General features: G+C 36.1%; 1 protein-coding gene across 1 annotated transcript in view; it reads left to right on the top strand.

The window, feature by feature from the left end:
* Window positions 1–19,982, top strand: part of LOC135221802 (tyrosine-protein kinase receptor-like) — a 1,041,187-nt gene that overhangs the window by 931,280 nt on the left and 89,925 nt on the right. Inside the window, exon 20 of the mRNA XM_064259659.1 lies at window positions 19,268–19,363. Within this exon, the coding sequence (XP_064115729.1) occupies window positions 19,268–19,363 (96 nt within the window). The remainder of the gene's footprint in view (window positions 1–19,267; window positions 19,364–19,982) is intronic.

Below are 19,982 nucleotides of genomic sequence, written 5' to 3'. Positions count from 1 at the left end.
TTTTGTTTATCCCAACTCGGGTGTTTTCCTTAGTAGATTCTGCTCTTGGCCCTCAAACCAGATTGGTGTTTCCAGTTATTCGTTGGGACATTCCTACCTTTCAGTCAAGCGATGGTCGGGTGTAAGGAAATATAAAAAGTGAAGTCCTTTAAAGAAAAAAAGACTAGCTATTTGAGAGTCTCTAGGCCATTCGTGTTACTTGCTGTCACTCTCCTGCAAAGAAAATAAAAGTCAGGGTTTTAGAGGATGAAAAAATGTGATATTCATCACTATGATGAATAACCGGGTAAACTAGAAGTAGTACGAAATACGCAGAGTTTTCTGATTGAAATTTTCCCTCAGTCTGTCCATCTTGCTTACCTTTTTCATCGCGACTCCCACATGCATGAGGCATTTGAGTCCAAGTAGTTAACGAAAGTACACCACCAACCATAGACATGCTTAAAAGAGATCGTCTGTTTATCCGTCAACGTGTCCATCACACATAAGTTTCCTCGAAACTTCGGCGCTGTGGAAATTATTTCATTCGAACTTGGTACAAAGACAGACCATCATATTTAGATTCACAGGAAAGGAGATTGTTCGTCAGTTTGTCTGTCAGGCTTACCTTCTCTTCTCATCTAATCTTTTTTCGCTTTTGAATGATTAGCAGTAAAGCTTGGTATAAAGGTACACTCATTAACCATAGTAGATGTGCATGAAAGTAAACGGTCCATCTTTCTGACAGTTATCGTCCCCAGACAGGATTTTAGTGGGCACAAAGGCAGACCATTCATGTGCAGGGAGGGAGATTGTCCGTCGGCTTGACTGTCATGTATGTTCTCCCATCGCCAATCGTTTTACACGGTCAGATTTGGTACATAGTAGACCGTGGTGCATCGATATACATGAAAACAGGTCGCGTATCTCTCTTTCTGATTTCATTAATCGGAAAGCTTTTAGAAAAAACTAGTCTGTCTTCGGTAGGGGACAATTATTCTCTTAGTCTCCCTCATTTTCAATCCAGTCTTTATGTATGAGCTGTAGGCTACAGCAGATGTGTGCAGATGACCCAGAGCTTAGACCTTTTTGCAATTTCAAGGAAATCGGTCTCATATCATGAAGAGAGAAGTATTGCAAGTGTTTTTTATAGAAAAAAAATCCATTTCCTGGTGCGGTAGAAACATCGTACGATATTTAAGAAATCTGACCAGTCTTGAACTCCTTGTTATATGTATAAGATGAATTTGAAAGCTCTCAGTGCAGCTACCTAAACTGATATAATCTGCTGGCAGAGAACTTTGATATGCCAGCCTTTCCATTTCTCCGAATTGTATAATCATTTGTAACTGGAAATATTGATGTTTTTATGTTATGCAAATAGAACTGATATTCCGCGATGTTGTTTGCTTATGTTGAAATAATACCTTTGATCAAAGTAGCGTTGTGTGCGGTATGTTTTTATGGCGTTACTCTTCTGACATAATCCCAGGTAGGCAGTGTTTGTAGAACCAAGAGCAGTATTATAACTGAAGCGGTGGTTAAATGTAAGGCAACTGGACTCACTGTGTCATATATGACTGACGTTTGTTTCATGAGATACCGATTCTGCTGCCTAAGTATAACTTTTTTTCTGTAATGGGAATGAAATTATGAGTGGGCTGGATCGGAAATGGATGTTTATATTCTGGAAAACTTGATGACCTGGAATTTTTCAATATGCAACATTTATTTATTCGTAATTTTTTTTCGTATTTGCTGACCTATCATTCCAAAATTTTCCCCAATCATTTGTTAATCACTGACAATTGTTGTAAGGAAAATTCTTGATTGTGTATCGAATATGGCGAATTATGTACTTTATACATTAATATTTTGGTTACTTTCACTATTTTCCTCTTGTATTAACTAAGTTTTAGTATAACCCTTGTCATGTATTTGTCTTTGCCTCTAAACGTAATGAAATAACGAGAACGAAAAATATTGGCCTGACTTCCCTCTTTTACCAAGGGAACATTTTCATCCCTCCCACGTGTATTGGGAGAATTCCTGAATGGGAACTCGCGTAATTCGCCCTGGATTCCTGTTTCAAAGGGCAAAGAAGAATAGGAAATTGTTTTAGAATACTTTCATAGCTTGGAAGCGCTCGGATGGGGAAGTGATGGTGGGGGAGAGGGGGAAATGTGCTATCGGATAGGAGAGGTTTCGGGGTGGGAGATGGATCAGCAAAGAGAACAGGGAAATGGAAGCATTTAGTGAGAGATGAGAAGTTATGTGTATGATGACAGGCTTTATGGGTGTTACGTGTGCAGAGAGACGACGTGGTTGGAAGCTATTTTTGGTTGGAAGCTATTTTGGTTAGAGGAAGGGAAGATGAACGCTCTCAAGCCCACTGGAATGTTAGTCACTTCAGGTGGGTCTGTTTATGCCATCATGCAACGAGTGACGGGGACGTATTGTCCGAGAGGGAATATGTCCTCGGAGTCCCCCCAAAAAAAGCAGGATGAGACGAGAGAGGGATGCGACTCGTCTTTCATCTTGGAAAACGGTCCGCGAATTTTGTCGCATTTCTATGATTTGATGGTACTCAGCATGTTATCTTGAGCCGGGGATTCGGTGAGTAATGGGTAGGTAATTAATACAAATTAGTGAACATAAAAAATTTCGGATGATTTCATACTTTGACACCTAAGTTAATTGAGTTACATATTTCTGTTTGTGAAATATGCGAGTGCATTCAGTAAATCGCTACAGTTGCTTCATCATGTAGAAATTTTCTCTAATATCGTACATCAAAACGTAGGAATTTTACATGAGATAAGTTGGTTTCTTGTGTACACTTGTTCGGAGTCCAAGATTTTGCCAGGTCTTGTCAATGCCTTCGCTAATATTTGCAGAGCAGCTGCTTTCACTTTCGCAAACTTGCGTCTGTTTTACAAATAACGACTGAGGAACATCTCACAAACGCTGGAACTTAGTACACTGAACATTCAACTACTGTTAACTGGTTTAAATTTCATGCTTTTTCATGCCAAGGGTAATTATATATATATATATATATATATATATATATATATATATATATATATATGATATATATATATATAATATATATAGATATATATATATAAGATATATAGTTATATATATATATATATATATCTTATATATATATTATTATAATATATAAGTCATATCACTTTCCCGTGATTCATATACATATATCGAGCTACAATGTCCTTTAATATCTAATTCGCTCTACCTCGGAATTAATATATTTTCATATATGCTTAACCGAAGGGGAATTTTTTCTCGATAATAGACTTGCCTGGATCGGGACGCGAACCCAGGATCCTTTCAAATCCAGGAACGTCAGTGAAGCTTTTACCTCTCGCGGTAGTGTAGCGAATTAGATATTAAAGGACATTGTAGCTCGATATATATATATATATATATATATATATATATATATATATATATATATATATATATATATATATATAATATATATATATATATATATATATATATATATATATATAAATTGTTAGCGATGAATTTATATGGTTTTCGATTCATGTGTGAATGCCTGTATAGTTTTCGTCTGATTAATATAAATTATAGCATCATATCAGCTTTGATGAAGTAGAGGTACTCCGTGTTTTATATGCGATACACGTGGAGGATATCCATTTGAATGAAGCTATAGGGAAAGTTGGACATTATATTGTTGATGGTCTTCATGTCCCTCGTCAGTTAATTAGTAAAATAGTACAAACATGTATTGAGTTGCTAAGGTATTTGCAAAGGGCGGGTATTTTGATATGGGGGTCGGTTACGTTGCAGCTACTCCCAGATTATTGTGGGATCAAGATGTTCTGCGAAGTAAATCTGTGTTGGGGATCTTTTTTTTCCTTTTCAGCGAGGGCAGCCTCAGTCAGCGGATTTTAAAGAAACTTGCACACCTTGGCGCATCTCGCTTTATACACTTTTAATGCTATCCAAGTTATTAATCATGGCTAGAATGTGACTTAACGACGATTATGTTAAACTTTTAGCTACGACAGAATTTTTTTTTAGTGTAGGCCACATTAGATTTATAGCATTATTCTAGGAAGGATTATAACCACTCACGCCTTTGGTGGTTTTTCTTTAGATGTAAGGTCCAGAACCAACAAAAAGATTGTCTTTGCCGAACATTCTTAAACCGATTGACGCTATCCACGCATGTAATTTTAAAATGGTAATGCACGATGCGTGTGACCAATGGATGGCTGCACTAGAATACTTTAGTAAAGACAAGTGTTCATAAATTATTTTAAAGTCATCAGTATTAGAAATGTGAGTTTCGTATATGCATTGGACTTTCTTTTCCCGTTAGTTTAATATGTAAAGGGACATTACAGAATGTTTGATTTTCATCAATCAATCATTCTTTATTGTCCCTTCAAATATCAAAATAACTAGAAAAGAATTTCCACTTTCATTTACCATTCATCATTGGCTCAAGTGATATATTTAATTAAAAACGCAGTAAAACATGAAATAGCATCCACAATTCTCATCTAAATTGTACTATATAGTTTTTAAAACTAGGTTAATTGGATACGCGTGATGTCCCAGAAGTTCTGTTTATAAGAATTATGACGTCATAAAGGTATCTAGACAGACATTTAGCTCTGTCTATTTAATGGTCTCTTCAATTTCCATCGGAATTTCTAATACGGAATCTACACAGGTACATCAGTTTATGTAATATACATACATACATACATACATATATATATATATATATATATATATATATATATATATATATATATATATGTGTGTGTGTGTGTGTGTGTGTGTGTGTGTATGTATATGTATTTATATATATAAATGTGTGAGAAAATTATAATCTCAGTACAATCAAACATGCATCTGCTATTCTGAAATAAGATAAAACCTAGAGGTAATGAGAAGGCGGAGATTCATTACCAGAGGTGACTTCTTTAGAGGACCGGAGAAGAGGTTGGTTCCCTCCATCTCAGCTGTCAAATAAAACTGTCACCCTCCTAATGGGGTCCTACAAACTGTGCCGCGTTGAGATATATGGCAGGGAATCTCCAACAATTCCACTATGATTGGTTGTATCTGGAAGCCAGGGCTCCCTTCAGAAGAGGGGAGAAAAAAGGCCTGTGTTTACGTAAACACACACCTTCTGCTCTCCAGGGTTGGCTCCTTTCTTGGTGTTCTGCTATGTATAGCTTGTTCATTGGAATGAAATTTTATGTTCCTAGGCTGCCAGACTCTCCCCCCCCCCTTTTGTAGTTTTTGAATATAGCCCAATCGATGTCTCTCTCTCTCTCTCTCTCTCTCTCTCTCTCTCTCTCTCTCTCTCTCTCTCTCACACACACATGTGCTGAATAATTTGGAGGCGTCGTTGACATAAATGTCCAGAAAGAGAGCAGCGGGATGTGGGATGAAGGTAGAGTGTACTAAATTATAGAAGAACTACATCAGAATTACATCAAAGAAAGATGGGAGAGAAACTTTGAGGAAGACCACCTTGGAAGGAAGGTGTGGGCTTGGAGGCAGAGACGTTTCGTGTGGAGGGAGGGTAGGCAGGAGATGTAGTGGAAGAGAGAACGTGAGAGACAGTTGAACAACAATACTATTTTCGTGGTAGGCAGTGAATGGAGCTGTCGTTCATCTCTAGAGACCTTAACAGATCCGGCTCTTTCGGGAACAGTCATTGGCTTTCTTTGTTCCGTACAACATATATCGTGTAGTTTGCAGATATGGGGAAGAAGGATGAAGTTTTCAGATGTTACACTGACATGTAAGATTTATGCCATGCAGATGCAACTTGTCGGCTTTACTTTGTTTTGCAAGACGGTCCTTCTTTTAGTAAATCGCCATGAATGTCCTAGTCCGTATTGGTTTTTGCTGGATATTATATATTTCGGTATTGATTGTAAATTGGCCGGTGTAAAGTAACGTAATGGACATGCATATGTAAATTGGCCGGTGTAAAGTAACGTAATGGACATGCATAAGATTAACTCTTTCCGCATCAAAGGTTTTGCTCATTTTTAATTAACTGCATATGATTCAAGCTTTGTTTGTCGAATTCTGAAACAATTTTCTCTTATAGAATTGTGTCAAGAGATTCCAAAATAATTATTAACGAACGGTATTCACTGCTGAAACTAACCATCATCGCTGATATTTAGGATTGCTCTGATAAGCACGGGTATTTCCCCTATTGCCTTCATTAAAGTTTTCCAATATCATTTTCGTCCTGATGGAAATATTGAGCATTATGATCCTGTAAATCCGTTAGTAATATCGGTGACTCAGAAAACTTATTTCCTTGCTGACCTTCCTTCCTGTTTGCATGAAAGTGCTGAGAAGAAACTTGTTTGCCCTTAAACGACTTGGGGAGGATTTTCAGAAGCCGTGATGCTCAGATTTAAGCGGCCTGTCTCATTTCGGAGAGAAACGTCCTGAAATATTTCGTACGCCATTAATATTATTACCTCTGCTAAGGAGAGTATGCTTCTAGTTCGGTTTATTTGTCTGTTAACGGGACCACGCAGAAAGTTTTATACTAATTTTACCAAAGATTGGACACATGACTGAATTATATTTGGAAGTTATAAGAACGTAATCTTGCGGAGAAAGCTTCCCATGTTTCAGATGTTCCACGGTCAAGACGCGAAGTTTGTGACCGGTTATCGTAAATTTTGGCAACCAAATTTAATCAGTACTTCGACAAAGTAAGTCGTGGTTGCAGACTCTTTGTCTCTTAGACTCGAAGATTTATTTTGGGTCTCGACAACCAACCGGTTATGGTCAATAATTTGAAGTTGGCGGAGATATGTGCTGTCAGTGTTAATTTAGTTGCGTTATAATGCTCAATCAGACGTTGTTTGGCTTTTTCAATTTAATCACCAATATTTTATGTTCAATATGTGTGATCTCTTTTCGAAAACTGTTCCTATTTTAGAGATCAGAAACATTGTATTAGAGCAGGATTCAAAAGTTGGCAGCGACTAGACCGTCTTTCGTTAATTTGGTAGTAAGACGAACAGTTACTTTATTCATTTAGTATATTGGTAAACTTGGGAAGTGACCGTTGCTCTAACGTTTCGAACATAGAAAAACAAATAAGACAAAAGCTCTCTCTCTCTCTCTCTCTCTCTCTCTCTCTCTCTCTCTCTCTCTCTCTCTCTCTCTCTCTCTCTCAGTAGACTTTAAAACGGATGAATGCAGAAGCAAAAGATGAAAATCGGGTTTCTGCAAGTAGTCACATATAGTACATAATATCCCCTAAGGTAATTAAACTATTTCCTTAGAAGTCTAAAAAAAACTGCAGTGATGTATTCCTTTCAGTGGCTACTACGAAAGCTATGGCAATAACGATGTTAGAATGGTATTCAAGACAGCAAGAGTCATAGTTATCACAATATCAGCATTTTATGACTTTGCGTCATTTCTTCGTTCTTCCTAACAATTTATGTTTGCTATTATAACTGCAATAAAAAAATTTCCACTTTCATATAGGCAAGTAACATGTAATAAAACCCCGAAACCGGCAGGAATATTTGACTCTTTCCCATTCCGTAAGTGAAGACAGAGAAAACATGGAAGGGAAGCGATCCCCCAATTGGTATGCAGGGACCTTTCGGCTGAAACTGAGCTCAGCCTTTAACCTCTCTTTGTGGTGATTCGAAAATGCATCGTGCACTTAGGCTGTGAGCACGAGTAAGGCAGATATCCAGCCCAGCTGTACACACCTACGTACATACATACAAAGAAAGAGGTTCGGTCTTCTTTTTCTGATATATTGTAGCTGGTATTGTGAAGTAGGGTGAGTTCATTATACTCTCTCTCTCTCTCTCTCTCTCTCTCTCTCTCTCTCTCTCTCTCTCTCTCTCTCTACGTACATACATACAAAGAAAGAGGTTCGGTCTTCTTTTTTCTGATATAGTGTAGCTGGTATTGTGAAGTATGGTGAGTTCATTATACTCTCTCTCTCTCTTCTCTCTCTCTCTCTCTCCTCTCTCTATCTCTCTTCTCATCTACTCCTTCTCTCTCTCTCCTTATGAGGATTCCTTGCGAGGTTAATTAAATACAATAGAAATGGTATTCAAACTCGAATCGTCAAATGGCTGCAGTATAAGAAGAGGAGTGGTGCCTTAACTTGTTATAATTTAGCCAGCCTGTCACGTGGACTCTAAAAGCAATGTCAGTCCATACAAAAATAATTGCAGACATCGTTAAAGCATAGTTTTTAAAACTCATATAAGTATTTCATTGCTTAATGGGAATCGTTATCCTCTTACACTGACAATGAAACGAACTGTGCATTACGATACTGATGGCTTAATGCCAACAGAATTGCGAGATCGGCTTAAAAGCAGAGACGACTAATGAGGGAGAAATGGAAATTTAATTATTTTTCATAAGTTTAAAAGGGTTTGAGGGGCAGTAAATCTTGTACCAATTAACAGAGTATTTAACATGTAAAATAATTCTGCTATGTTTTGCGGGAACTGGGATTGTATCTGTTACACCAATCCTATTTCCTTTTGTTTTCTCTATCAGTATGATTAATACTTGAAGAAGTAAGTCTATACGGAGTGAGGTAATTATAGGTATACAAGAACAACAAGTAGAAAGCTTCGGTTCTTTTTAAGTAAATTAACATCATAGATTCCAAACCACGTCATTCCTCGAAATAATTAAACGGCGTTAAGTCATTGTCCAGTATACAAAGATCGGCTACCAATTTGCTTGGTATTGCCAAAATAATGCAAAATCACTTCAAAGAAATGTGATGTTTATTTGCCTGTAAAAACTTCAAATACAAGGAAAATACTAATAAAGTGCCTTAAGTATGGCGTTGAAATAAACTTAATCACCTTTCCCGTATCCAGATTCTAACCATTAATACATATATAAAGTAGTATCTACGAACCATGCAGTTTCAGTAATTGAATAATACATCACAACCAGGGGAATTTGAGGAATAACCATTATATAATTCAAAAGGAAGAAAAAATCGTCTATGGATACTACACTGTAGTATATCTTTTTTTTTAAGGAAATTCAACAAAAATCATTACATTTGTGTGAGGGGAGAAAACATGAACGTTACTGAAAAGATTTAGAACATTGAGGAAAATAAGAAATGCTAGAGTATTCAAGGTAATCTGTTGTATTCATTCATAACATAAATATTAATAGTCTGGCAAATCTCCAAGGTCAAAAAAAAGTTCAGTTCAAAGGTAACTGATTGTGTGATGAAACTCAACGCTTTAGATCTGCATCTGAGTTCATTGTACAGTATGTGTTATGTTGCTCTGATAAGACTCTATAAGCTTACCTGATTGCTTCGTCGCTCGAACACAAATTCTGTTTTTCCGTAATATTTTCCCTGTAAAGTGACAAAAAACAGGCCTTATTGTAACATTTACCAAAGGAAATTTTTACTTCATTATTGCAAGCAAAAACTAATGCTATCTTTTAATATTTCCTTGACAAGCTGTTGTCACGAGTTTAAAATTTTCCAACTAGAAAATTAGGCCAGTCACTTCCATGTTCTCCTTTGCATATATTGACTCTAGTTCACAAATTTATATTTTAGAGAGAGCGTTGGTACATTGTACTTACAAATTGCTGTTTATCGCTAAAAGAATTAACTATATTTACACGGTGGACTTCTTGACTCAACTACATGCCATCAGGCGATTTTTGCCAACATGTCCTTTCTGTCGGTGAGCTGGTGTTGTGTAGATTGCACATGATAGTTATAGAGGCTTATCATCACCGCCGTCAGTCTCAGACTGAAAAGGGCAACAAACCGGTGGTCACGGCCAGACGATCGTTGCCTCCTTCAGTTAATTGACCAGAAACCTTGGTCGTGTCACCCGAATAATTGTCAGTCTTAGTTTGTCTTGAAACCTCTTTGGCCTTCCCTTTACTTCATTCTGGCGGTGTGTGTTTTCCTTTCTTATCAGGATTGATTTTCTGGGAACATACACTAATTTATACTAGTTATGATAATTATGAATCTGTGCCCAGATACTTCAAATCTTTGTTCGGAGACTGAAAAATGGAGCGATGTTATAACTTTCCTCTTTCACACATCTTTCTCTGGCAAATTCTGCTGGTTTGCTGATAATGGACCATCGGTGTTGAGTGTACACTAGCTATTGTGAGTCAGGTTGGGCATGATTTGGACCGTGTTCATCACATGGTAGACAGATATGCAAAGTTGTCCGTATTGTGAGTTAAAGATATAGTTTGGTTATAATGTCCATAATATCCTTAAATTTTCTTCTGCCATATATTTTGCTTGGTCTGTAGAAGTATAGAAATAGTTTAGTTTCCTTAAGATACTGCAAAATTGGCGTTAATGATTTCTTTGTATTACTATATTATTCGGTGGCAAGTGTTGGGCTCTCGTTCTTCTGACTTCACAGTTTAATAGTTGATGTGTTGGTTAATTACCTGGAAACTTTTGATGGATGTGCTTGTTCATATTAATCACATTTTTATATAAGTAAATGATTCTGGGTCTCATCTACGGTGAATTCTATTGCAACTCAGCACATTTTAATTTGGGCGTAGTACGGCAATGTTCATGCGCGATACACCTGTTTTGTTAATGAGCATTCGTAGGAAATCGCCTTTAAAAGCTTGTCATATCCTTTACATGAGAGATGGGAAGATAATGTTTTGGTTTATAGTCTTAAATATTTGTAAAAGAAAAAACAAAGTAACCTAGGAGGGAGATTTCGTATTGATTAAATCAAGTTCTGTTGTTCATTTCATCGCGTTTGTTGTCACAGAATCTCGCTACGAAAATTCGCCTTATCGATTGTGGTAGAATTTTGCTATTCTGCGACGTCACGGGAGGAAGGAACACTTGTTTCCGACTACTTTTCACGTACACTGTATAAATCTTTGAAATCTTTCCCTTATTGTGTGCATATCATTTAGTTAGAAAGACGTTATACGCGTAATAGTCATTTTCTGAGTATTTGCCATATTTTATACAGAATGGTAATAAGACGATCTGGAAATTTTCCTTCTTGTTTTACAGAATAATAATGAAACGAAATGGAGGTGTGTGTGTGTGTGTGTGTGTGTGTGTGTGTGTGTGTGTGTGTGTGTGTGTGTGTGTGTTTATATTGATGAACGGACTGGTATCGAATAAACGAGCAATTCGAATTGAAGCGTATTCTGAATACTAATGTGAACTTGGCAGTAGCCGGCCATCAAAAACAACATCGCATCTTCAAAAAGAATCCTTCCTTCAATCAATTAAAATTATTTGAGTTAGTTTTTTCATTAGACCAAACATCATACAAAATATTTTAGTGGCCCATTTACGTGGCAGTCGTCTCTCCCAGTTAACACTGAATCATTATTTATAAACTTACCTTTGAAAATAAAATATTAGTAAATTTCTAATTCCTTGCCACATAATATTTTTCCTTTTTTTGTATTAGTGTGAACTGGATCATTAAGAAACACATGTGTCCCTAGCATTTTTTTAGCATTTAAATCTCGTATTTTCCCTTGAGATGAAAATGATAAGCATTTTATTGAAATGCCATTTTGACATACCTAAAACACCGAAATTTATTTAAGAATGCAGTAGATTGGAAAGCGTCCCGTCGCCATTGGCAGAAAAAAAATGCTGATGCAATTTGCTGATAACGGCAGAATTGTTCCTGGAAATTCGTACGAATTTGTTAGGTGAAACCCTTGCGTGCTTTTGTTTTGTAACTACGCAGAATTCTCTTTCCACGTTTTAATAACCATCAGAACTGAAACTAGGAAGACAAAAGAATTCGTTTGCATTGATGTGCCGAAGGCCCTTGTCGTTGCGGACGCTATTTCCACATTGCGATCGAAATATGAAAACTTGATCCCAAGAGATTTCTGTTTTGTCGCATTTCTTTTTATGCTTTATTTCTTCTTCAATCGTTGTTTCATCGTTCGCTCTCAGGAAGTTGTAGCCTACTGCTTGTTAGGTCTCTTTCCCCCTTTCCTTCCTCTCTCTCCCTTCTCTATCTCCTCTCTCTCTCTCTCTCTCTCTCTCTCTCTCTCTCTCTCTCTCTCTCTCTCTCTTCTGCCTTCAAGCCACAACGTAGAGCCTTCTCTTTCAGAGGTCCCAAGATAGCTATTAAATTTGGGGCTTATGTTTACCAAGTCCTCAATAAAGAGTCCTTGGGAAATGAAGATGTCCTCTTCAGAATCATACCCGAGGACATTCTCGGAAAAAAAAGGTCGTACCAATAACAATGAAGGAAAGAAATGACTAGAAGTGACAAAAATATGTATGTATGTACATATGTATGTATGTGTTTTATCACAACGCCGTGATTCATATGTACGGATTAAGCTGCAAATGTCCTTTAATATCTAATTCCTCTGCCTCAAATTTAATATATTTTCATATATGTTAACCGAAGGGGGATTTTTTAGTTGAAAAGGAATTCGTCGGCTCATGGGCACTAACCACGGAACCTAGAATTCAACACGTACAGTGAAGCTCTTTTACCCACAAGACTATCATACATATATATACACGAGTATGTATACACGAGTATGTAATATCATACATACATATACATATACAATTATATATATATATATATGTATATGATAATATATATCTATATATATATATATATATAAGATACATACACAAAGCCTCTTTCTTTTTTTCGCTATAAAAGCTCTCCCACTATATCCCCGTCCACCTGACCTCTCAAGATATGAAGAAAGTTTTCCTGCTCTAGGAGAGAGAAGATCAAGCAGAAAAGTTCCAGGCGCAGGTTTATTCTCCCGTGTCACAAAACAAAAACTCTTTAGAGACTGGACGTCAGGTTTGGGAGGTAGAACCGGCGCCTTTTTATCATTCCTCGTTAAGAAAAAATCTCTCTCTCTCTCTCTCTCTCTCTCTCTCTCTCTCTCTCTCCTCTCTCTCTCTCTCTCTCTGCTCTAGGTTTAGTACGTTTTCTTTTCGGTTTGTGCATTCTTGGACACGGAGATGAATTGATTCGTTACCGAAGTGAAAGCTTTTATCTTTTTCTCTATATAACAGATGTGATCGCTATTTTCTCTTTATTCCATCTGCTTCGGATAACCAAGAGCTGTTTGTGATACATAGGGATATTTATTCAAATGTGAATTCGACATGTCTCTAAATTATCGCAAAACACTATGTAGCCAAGATGAAATATGTATGTGATAGATATATATATTATATATATATATATATATATATATTTAGATATCTATATATATATGTATATATATTCATACACATAAATAAATTGTACATGTATATATATACATATGTATATACAGATATATATATATATATATATATATATATATATATAATTGGGATAAAGTCTCTCTCTCTCTCTCTCTCTGCCACGGAATGTACTATGAGTTTTCTGGTTTACAGGATATTGCCTTTTGTTTTCCATTAAATTTTATGTATTTGAAGGACTTCTGTCGATAACTATATTTTGATATTGTATGCGTAATATCTCCTGAAAGACGATTCATTGATTATTAGCAGTGATAATTAAAGTACGTTAATATGCTTGTGTTCCTCTAAAAGATAAATATTCTATATAATAACGGTTTGATAATTATCATACCGTGTAATATAATATATATGTGTATATATATATATAGATATATATATATATATCTATATATATAATATATATATTATATATATATATGTGTGTGTGTGTGTGTGTGTGTGTGTGTGTGTGTGTGTGTGTGTGTGTGTTATCTTCCACAAATCTCCTTATATGTCCACCTCCTTTCATCATTATCTCATCCAAATACGGAATTCCGTAATTATCCGTATGGTATCACTCATTATTTCTGTCCTGCTGTTTGACTCCTAGTATTCTTGGAGTCTTTTTGACATTTTCATTGTTACTTTACTACTACAATCTTATGCGATGTCAGTCTATTTGAGTTCCAAATCTTATTCAACCTCTGCCAATTGTTTAGTTTGCTTTTCAGTTTTTCACTAAATTACAGCAAGTGAGAACCTGTATTGGATATCATTGTTTAAAAATATTTGAAATATGAATCCGCATTAATTCTTCGCTACCTCTTGTTATCGCAACTCTTTGTGCATAGTCTATCTTCAGTACTTCACTTATTTTGGATTTTATATGCATGTGTGAGTATGTGCGAGCGCGCTAGTGCGCAATTACGCATTTTCGTATGTATGCTATTTTTTGTGTCAACAGGAAGAGTAAAATATACTTGCATAGATACGTATATTTGTCTCCATAAACATATGGCCACTGGTAGCTGGAACAAAGCAAGGGAAATGCCCGATAATTTTAAACACGTTCCTCTTTCCATGTCGTTCGGTTGACGTCATGCGACCTGTTCCTTGTACATACCTGCGTTGCCATGGCGATGGCGTCATGTGGCGGAGCCCAAGCATCCGGTCTAGTGTATCTGTCGCGGTCGAACTGAATGTCTCGAGTAAAATTCCTGATATCAAGTAACAGTATGATGCTTTACAGACTTTGCAATAGATATTTATTCGTGTATGTATACGCATGTACTTAGAGGGGCAAATGTAAGTTTGTGTTTGAAATATTTCCCAATTTCCCCGTTTACATTCGGATGTTTGTTTTTTTACACTTTACATACAAACATGTAAACACACGCACACACACACACACACACGCACACACACACACATGTATATAGTACAAAACACAATTAGTATCCATATACCATATGTATATATGTGTGTGTGTCTTTGAGTGTGGGGTATAAACATATATATGTATATATGTGTATATATATTTGTGTGTTTGGTAACGCCTCGACATTGACGACCACGTCTCATGCTCACTCTACTTCCATTCAGTAAAATTATTCTTTGATTATTTTAATTTGTCTGAGTGAAATTAGTTTTCATGCTAGGATGCTGATGTCTTGTTTTATTTTAAAAGCGAATACTATTACATTGTCGAGGTAGTTTGAACGAGGAAAACAAAAAATGCAAAGTAAAAATGAAAAATAGAAGTTGATCGAGAAAAATATCTGGCCTTTGATGTGAATTTATCTTTTCCAACAACGAAGTATAAGAGAATTGTGAAGTAATTTTGCACCGTGCAAAACTCCTGTAACTTGGCTGTCTAATGACATATGTTTATGTGTGCTATTGCGCAGTAAAACGCAAAGATGAAGATGCTACCACTTATGGATTTTACTTGAGAATTCCATTAGCTATGAACTCTGTAAAGTTAGCTTGCATGTTTGGATAGGTTTGTGCCATTTTGAGGCTGAATAGTTGTACTTTGAAGTAATGTATTCACCAACACAGAACAACACAGAAAATATAGGAATGACAAACTGAAGTCGGCCAAAAACGCAAGTTTATCAAAAATAAGGTTGTAGAGGTGTAAAATATGTTAACATCCATTAAAGCTGCGAAAAATAGTCATTCCGTTGATATATATATATATATATATATATATATATATATATATATATATATATATGTATATATATAAGACGATGGATTGCCGAGCTAAGAAAATTCGCGGGTATAGAATGACATAGAAAGACCACAAACAGACGAGAGTGGAAGGCCTTTGTCCTGCAGTGGACTAACAACGGCTGATGATGATGATGATGATGATGATGATGATGATGATGATATATATATATATATATATATATATACATACATACATACATACATACATACATACATACATATATATGGTACACGGACAAGATGCAGTATACCCTTTTGCCGAAGGACAGGAAGTTGAACCCATGATGCCGAAAGTACGAAGCCGAATAGGCAAGAGGTCTAAATCCATAACGTCGAACGAGCATGTAAAAAGTAAATAGATAACGCAACATTTTAATATACTTTTTATTGGATTACAATGTGCAAAGGTAATAATGAATTTATTAGGAGTTTATTTAAAAATTGTGAGGTAAAGCTCGCAGAAACGGTAATCCTTCTTCTGTGTTGTTAGAATTGCAAATAGTTTTCAGTCTCTCGTAAACGGTATCATATCTCTCGTTTGGCCGTGAAATGCCAATCCCTATAGATGCCTGCTCCTTAAAATTTCCTTGGGTGATACCTGCTCATGTCTAAAGACTAGTAGTCTGGTGGTTTCAGGATGATCTTTTTAAAAGCATAATGCCAACGTTCGAGAGGATTGATCTCGGCAAATTATTAAAAACTCGAGTGTGGACGAACCATAAATCAACATAACAAAAATTCGTCGCCTTCGACACTCTCTGGGTTATACCCAACCAAGTACTTTCAAACTATCCTAAAAAAAATCAGTTAAGTCATCATCAATTATGGAATTCACTAATTGGTCAGACAACTCATGCACATCTGTGGGTGAGACAAAAGCAAGTGCTTGTAACTGCTTAATGTCCTTTCCTTCACGCGGCACTGGAGGCGATGATGATGAAATCTTTGCTCAGTTCTCTTACCGTATTCTCGTTAAGATCTGCTGTAGTTCTACGGCCAACGTTTCCTGCAAGTCTTATTCCGTTGAGATTCCTGTAGTTCTGCTAAGAGACCTTCGACAGACAGGGATGTTTAAAAAAGTAAAAAATGCGCCGAAGTTTCTTCTGCGTAATCGAGTTTTCTGTACAACGTACAATGAAGTATAAAACCATCATCTCTGACCGGTAGAAAGCGCTGCCAGTTGCACGATCTTGACTAACTTTAACCTAAAAATGAATAAAGATTACTGAGGCTAGAGGGGTGACATTTGGTATGTGTAATGGTTGGGAGGTGGATGATCAACATGCCAATCTGCAGCCCTCTAGCCTCAGGTTTTTTTTTTTTTTTTTTTTTAGATCTGAGAACAAAGCTGGCACAATATTTTCTTTCACAGAAAACTAAAATGATACTGAGATTGATTTTCTTTACATGTTATAGAGTTCTATATCAGCTTTGTAATGATAGTCTTCGAATCTGCTCATTTAACATTTCGACGAATTTAAACATAATGTAAGTTTCAGATTATTTGATTAAATCTGACGAATGAAATCTTCTGTAAGAGATATGATATTGTTAGCGAGGCCTCTATTTTTTTTAATGCATATAGAAAATTTTCGCCCTGAATATTTTCTCGAATATTCATTAAGCTCTGACGCGGTCGAATGAACGTGAGTGTTGAAATGTGCATTTACTTGTGTTCATTAAGCCCTCCCAGCAAGCCTTTCTTTTTTATGTACATTTAATTGCTTTTCTTCTCATTAGAGGAAATTAGGAAACTCGAAAGACATTACCCTGGATTATTATTATTGTGATATTTTTGTCACTTCTAGTCATTTCTTTCCTTCATTGTTATTGGTACGAGAACCTTTTTTTTTTCCGAGAATGTCCTCGGGTATGATTCTGAAGAGGACATCTTCATTTCCCAAGGACTCTTTATTGAGGACTTGGTAAACATAAGCCCCAAATTTAATAGCTATCTTGGGACCTCTGAAAGAGAAGGCTCTACGTTGTGGCTTGAAGGCAGAAGAGAGAGAGAGAGAGAGAGAGAGAGAGAGAGAGAGAGAGAGACCTTAAAGTAAATCTGGAATGGGATTCCATGTGAGGTACAAGTTTTGGGAATATTCTGTGAAAGGCGAATTCTCGATTTACTTGAGAGTAGGGATGAAAATTCACGGGATTATATAAAAAAGAGCGAGAGTGAGAAACGGTATTTGAAAACATGAGCACAGAGGATGACAAAGGAAGAGTGAAAATAAAGTGATAGATTATGAACGAATATTGCAAAAGAAATTGAGATAAAATAACAGAACACAATGAGGAATGCAATTTTTAAAAATTATAAAATTATATATTAAAACGGGTGTACAACATTAGCCTTTAATGATGAAAATTCCAGTTTAAAGTAGTATTCTTCCAGTTCCTTAACGATTTACAGTTACCTTTCAACCTGTTCAATGGATTCATGTATCTTGTGAATTTTTATGTAATTTATCTGTGAAAGATTTCAGTGTTTGTTTGTGCTCATATGCATACGTGAAATAGTTCTATTAGTAACGGGTATTTCCTGTGAAGCATCTTTATGATCTTGAGTCTACCAGTTAACAACATCAGCTGCGATTTCTTATTCTTTCCGGGTATTATAATGTGATCGGCGTAATAATAGCAAGAGAAAACTTTGAAAAATCAAGGGAATCTCTAATTAACATTCTATTTCTTAAGGGAGCCTGTGCTTATACCCTCAAGCTGCAAGCCCCCAACCCCTTCTCTCTCTCTCTCTCTCAACTCCTTCATGTAGATCCCTGGAATGTCCCTCTTTCCTTACTTGAACGGTTTCTCTTCCTCTTTTTCCTCCTCTTCCTTTCCTTCTCTTTGATGGGTAATGGAGAGAATGTGTATCGCATTAAACACCTTATGTTCTTTTAATGTTCCTGTCCTTTGTTACGGGCGGCACTGTTCTTTCGAAACATTCAGCCTTATCTTGCATAGCACTGTGAACTTTAGTTTGTCAGGTGAATTGCACTTGCCAAGACCTAATGAAGTCATTTTGTTTAACTTCCTATTAAGAGGTTTGGAAGATTGTCTTGAATAGCTTGAACTTCAACTGCATCTCATTTCTACATTTATTAGACTTCCCAAGAAGAGTATGCGTTCTCTCTCTCTCTCTCTCTCTCTCTCTCTCTCTCTCTCTCTCTCTCTCTCTCATTGTGGAGGAAAAGGGAAAGATTGAAGCATAATCTAATGAAGGGGTGCCTTGATTATGGATTTCACGTGATCTGAAAATATATAACATCCGGCAGCACCTCATCGGAGAATTAAGACTCTTTCGAAAACAAAAGCAGCATGACCTTGTTCTTTGTTTCGAGGAGAAATTGTTTTAGTGTAGAGTATCGTGTATATGGTTATTGAAGTAAAAGACATAGATCTATCGGAAAGTCATCATTACGTTTAAGGAAGAATATGTCTCTAATTTGACATTTTAGGATTAGCTGAACAACTTTTATTCTATAGCATTATTCCAACTGATTCGTTCACTTACACAACCTCAACTATATGTAATTATATATGTAATATATGTGTATTTATATATATAATATATATGTGTGTATATATATGTATATATACGTATGTACGTATATTATATATATACGTATGGAGAGTATATTATATATGATGGATGTGCATTCAGTGTGAAGCAGTGATATATGATGTTTACGCTTCTGATTATTGGTGTTTTTCCTTCCTCAGCCATTGGACCGGTGCCGTGGAGAATTGCCTATATCTTCTTTGCGGTTCTCGGGTTCTCTCTTGTTATCTTCATATCTGGTATTTCCATATGTTGCTGTAAGTATTTCGTTTAGACATACTCACTTGTTTGTATTGCCTATCTCCTTTATTTTTACATTTCTTTAATCAAAATAGGAGTCAAAATATTACACTTTGATTCAACCTGGTTAGATATACTTGTGCTCAGAGCTTTTTCTTCTCTTTCAGTTTTTTTAACTTGAGCATTTATTGATTATTTATGAATAACTGTGGTTTTTCTGTGTGTAAAAGCGTGCTAATGACCACATCTCCGATAATGAGGTCATTAGCAGTTATAATGCCATGATACACGCTGGGTTTGGGGCGGGGTAGGGTTTGGAATGATTAGAAAATGATACCAGTAATTGAGGATGAGCTTTCAGAAGAATAAATTACAGTAGTACTCCATTACCCCTTGTGTTCTGATATTGATATCGTCATTGGCAATGTTCTTTTGTTCATGAACTCTTGCAGTAACAATAATGCAAGGCTTCATTAAACCAGGTGTTGAATTTCTAGACACAGACCTGTGTAATTAAGAAGTTTATTTTATAAAAAAGAGAAAAATATAATGCTGCCATTCCTCTAAAAATATTCAATACTCAAGGATCTTTATTTCGTAATTATTATTTAAAAGTTTATTGATTTTGTTTTTCTT

This window comes from Macrobrachium nipponense, chromosome 3, assembly GCF_015104395.2.
Source record: "Macrobrachium nipponense isolate FS-2020 chromosome 3, ASM1510439v2, whole genome shotgun sequence".
In the NCBI taxonomy this organism is placed as follows: domain Eukaryota; kingdom Metazoa; phylum Arthropoda; class Malacostraca; order Decapoda; family Palaemonidae; genus Macrobrachium; species Macrobrachium nipponense.
The sequence above is the reverse complement of the archived record's forward strand: the minus strand, read 5'-3'. Positions and strand labels throughout refer to the sequence as shown.